This window comes from Limulus polyphemus, unplaced genomic scaffold (assembly GCF_000517525.1).
Source record: "Limulus polyphemus unplaced genomic scaffold, Limulus_polyphemus-2.1.2 Scaffold1661, whole genome shotgun sequence".
Taxonomy (NCBI): Eukaryota; Metazoa; Arthropoda; class Merostomata; order Xiphosura; family Limulidae; genus Limulus; species Limulus polyphemus.
Window position 1 is genome coordinate 66,507 of NW_013667271.1, and position 4,333 is coordinate 70,839.

At 30.9% G+C, this 4,333-nt stretch overlaps 1 protein-coding gene across 1 annotated transcript in view; it reads right to left on the bottom strand.

The window, feature by feature from the left end:
• Positions 1–2,270: 2,270 nt before the first annotated feature.
• LOC106464463 (BRCA1-associated protein-like) overlaps positions 2,271–4,333 on the bottom strand; it is a 30,740-nt gene continuing 28,677 nt past the window's right edge. The window contains exon 16 of the mRNA XM_013924609.2: positions 2,271–3,157. Within this exon, the coding sequence (XP_013780063.1) occupies positions 2,978–3,157 (180 nt within the window). The 3' untranslated portion in view covers positions 2,271–2,977. The remainder of the gene's footprint in view (positions 3,158–4,333) is intronic.

Sequence of the window (4,333 nt, forward strand, 5' to 3'; positions counted from 1 at the left end):
AAACTAGAGGGCGTGAGAATAGTCACGTGACATAGGACAAAAAACATTTAACCATTTTAATTCTCTGAAACCTGCTCTCAAGCTGGAGAAATCACACAGTGCTTGATGTCAGCTCCTGAGGGAAAGTGACAGTATGTGTTTGCTGAGCAGTCTGAGAGAGCTCTACCAGTGGATATGAAAGATCACAAACAACCAGCATGTTCTCTTACACTCTGGGAGTTCAGATATGAAAGATGTTTAACTTCAGGTGTAAATTGAATAACTTATTTTTAATATACATATTTTTAGTTTTCAAAGTGTCAGGAGTCAGCTATTCAGGATGTTGAGGTGTTTTAGTTTAAATGTTATTAAAAAGTGTCTTATGAACAATGCTAGAGGGTTAACCCTTTAGCCCAGTTGGAGTGCACACTTGAGATCTTGGGTTTGACATAACAAATAAGTTCCCAATGTAGAGCCATCTAACAATGATGAATCACCCAGGATGAACATTGTTTGTGAAAGAGGAAGATTATGGTAGTTTGAATATGTTTAACAAATAAATGCTAGATTAACCCTTTAGCTCGTTAGCATCTGGTGGAGCACTGACCTGATATGTGAGAAGTCTTAGATCTGACTATTAGCCAGATGAATAATAAAATGTAAAAGTACTACAGAGTTACTACAGGATAACTTAAGGTTAATTAATTGGTAAGGAGACAAATATTTGACATATGACCTTTAATTTTAGTAAGTGCAAGGTAATGCATTTGGGATATCATAGTTTGAATCACACATTTAATATAAATGGGAACTTACCCAATAGCATGACTGAAGGAAAGGATGTTGGTATGGTGAGGGATACATCACTCAAGCTACTGAGACAGTGCTCTTTTGCTAATATAATTTAAGAATGTATTTGTTTACAAATTAATAGGTAATTTTCTCTGACTTGGAATACTATGTACAGTTTTTGGTCTCCTTATGTAAGAAAGGATATTGACTTCATTAAATAGGTAGCAACTGTGTAGTCCAATGTGAAATACTATGTACAGTTTTTGGTCTCCTTATGTAAGAAAGAATATTGACTTCATTAAATAGGTAGCAACTGTGTAGTCCAATGTGAAACGTGTAGAAAAAGTCTTGATGGACTAATCTACAAAAGTAGTTTAGGTAGAATAGTTGATGCTTCAAAACTCTTACTTTTTTCCTTCAAATGGGAGGCTTTTGAATAAGACTGATAATAATTTTAACAAAATAAAGCCTGATAAGAAAGATTTCTGAAAAGTTATTATCAATCTCACTATGGGGTAATATCACACAAACTACGCTTCAGTAGATTGTGCTATGATGGGATTATATACCATAATAATTGATACATTGGAAATGGCTAATATAAGTAGCATTTCCACCAAGGATTTATGTGTAACATTCTCAACCAACCAGATGAATTCTATTATTCAGTGAAAGACTTCTTCAGCAGTAGCCCAAGTGCAACTGGTGAATTACTACCTTTATATATATAATAGCTAGTTAATAGCTCCATTGGTAGTTTTAACTTCAATTCGTATATATATTTTAGTGAATTCTGAAGCTTTGATCAAATTCTGCATAATTTCAAAACTCAAAATAAGGACAGTACTTTCCTGTCATTCATTAAGATATAGCTGTCCTCTTTCAAAATGTAAATTTATCATTTGTTGTATCTAGATTTAATTGGTTTCTGGTAATAACTCTTGGATGGATCATCATAACAGCCCTTGGTGCTATCACTTGGCAGTGCATGTTACCAGCATAAAGGGATTATTGGACATGAGGAAGTATTCTTTACATGCCAAAATGTGGATGTGAGACAACACTCTTGATATCCCAATAGAAAAATGTTCCCATGAACCTCTGCAAGTAAACTGGAGTCATATTGTGGAAGTGAGACCCTAGTAGAAAAATGTTCCCATGAACCTCTGCAAGTAAACTGGAGTTGTGAAAGTGAGCTAGTGCTCTCAAGTTCCAAAAGAAAATTCATTACAAATCAGTTTCATGAATGAAAATAAATGTGTATTTTTTAACTATTACTTCCATAACACTGAACAATTTTAGTTGCTTGAGCAACAAATTCTAAGATTTCGTTTTAAGTTTCTGTTACATAATTGTGCAACTTCAAAGTTTTGAAAATCAGTGACTACATCTATGATTATTATTAGTGTACAGTTCAATGAAATTTCCAAATTGTTTAAGTTATGATATATTGTACCATTTCTTATGTGTAAAAGAAAAATTTTAATTTTTATAGTAACTTATTGAAACAAGCCATTTTTATTATCATACATATGTATACACAGTTTATTTTCTGTTTACTAACAACAGACGTGCGTATTCTGAAATGATTTTGTAGAGCTGTATTAGATCTTACTTTGATGTTCAGTACAGCACACACACATGAATGCTAATATATTATTACAACATACAGATAAGGCTTTACACGAGAAAAGAGCATAATAAAACAAACTGGAGTACACAAGGCTAAAGACAGTACTTCCTCAATCCAATAACAGCAGCTAACAACTCAAGACATTTACAAGATTTGTTATTTGTTTCCTGTGCATTTTTATGGTAAAGGTAGTTCTAATCTCAACCAACTGAAGTGATATTTCTGATGAAGAACTTTATGTCAGACCTAAACCAACTTTTACAAATTTAGCAGTCATATTTCTGTTAGAGTAACTTGTGCCAAATTTGACATTAAAGCACATCAGGCTATTTTAGCATTCTTTTTTATATATTTTTCCATAAACAATAAGAATACCAGATAAGATCCACAGTAAACAAACAAGAAATCATACATTGTGAACTTAAGTTATTCTGATAGTAACTAATTTTTCTTTCATAAGTGAATTATGTTATAATTTCAAAAGAGTTCACTTTCTGTCTTTGATATGTGCAAACAAACATAAGATTCCCAAGAATTATTTACACATAATGTTTCTAGACGTTCATAAACGACTTAACGAAGCCTTCTACGTCTGTGACGTGAGTTGCTGCTATGGGATTGTCCTGTTGCTCCAACAACAATTTGCCCTTCTTCAATTTCTTGACGTGTTGTTTCAGAAACATGCTGGAGCTTTTCCTGTGCTTCTAGGTAAAACATAAGGTCTCGAACCTGGTCCTTGAGGTCAGTTATTTCCTGAGTGGTTTGAAAAGTTAAGTATAAGAACATATATCAACTTCCTGTAAGGAGAGGAAAGTTGAATGCAGGGTTTTAAATAATGCTAAAAATTGGTTATTTTCAACAGACTATAAATCCTATTAGAGAACTTATATCCTAGAGGGTTAAACAAGTTAAAATATAATTCTAAACCTTGTTGACAATCCACAATTTCTTAAAGGAAATTAGCTTTTTATTAGTAGGTTAGAAAAGTTAATATTAAGTTATAAACTACAAAAAATTAGTCATTAGAGATGAAAAAATGAAAAGTTCTAAACTTTGATGAAAATCAGTATTTTTCTTAAGCATAAGATATGTTATCTTTTAAGGGACCATCTAATGTATTATGAGGCCCTACACTTAGTTATTAAGTATAGTTATAAGTTAGTTATTTAAGTATAGTTATAAGTTAGTTATTTAAGTATAGAGGTTACATTATCCTACAAAAGTTAAAAAAACGACTACCTTAACTTAGGTTTTCAGCTGCTCTCTCTCTCTCATAAAGGATAACAAACTTTTATCATAATGTCTTACAAACCAACAAACCATTAAAATTACTCAACTCTTACAGAGTTAAAACTACATTAAGATTTTCCAATTTAACTTCTTCCTTACTTTATAGTGTTACTGATATCTTCAGATTTTTCCTTCTCACCCTGGAAATACTTAACCAAACTACATTATACTTTAAAAAAATTCATATAATTTGTATTTGTTCAAAAATTATGTTATGAGAAACTATTTTGGAAAAACATAAAGAAAAACTTCATTATGTCTTAGAATTTCAATTTTATTTACTTTGATCAGAAAGTTTTACTTTATATATAATGTCAACTTGGTTAAAATTAATTTCTTTTAATACTTTATTTCACCAACTGTTGTAGTCACCACTTCATAATGACATGATACAGATTCAACACTGACCTATGACCTCACTTATCAAAATGGCATCACTATTCCTTTTGTCTGGCTAGGTAGGTAATTTGATTTTTACTAAAAACATTCATGATCCAGTTTAATATAATATATATAGTTTCTATTTAATAAATAAAAAGTTTCTTTATTTATGATTATTGTTTGAATATGATAACCATAAGAATAATATTTAACAAGTACAGATTTCAGATATATATATATATATATATATATATATAT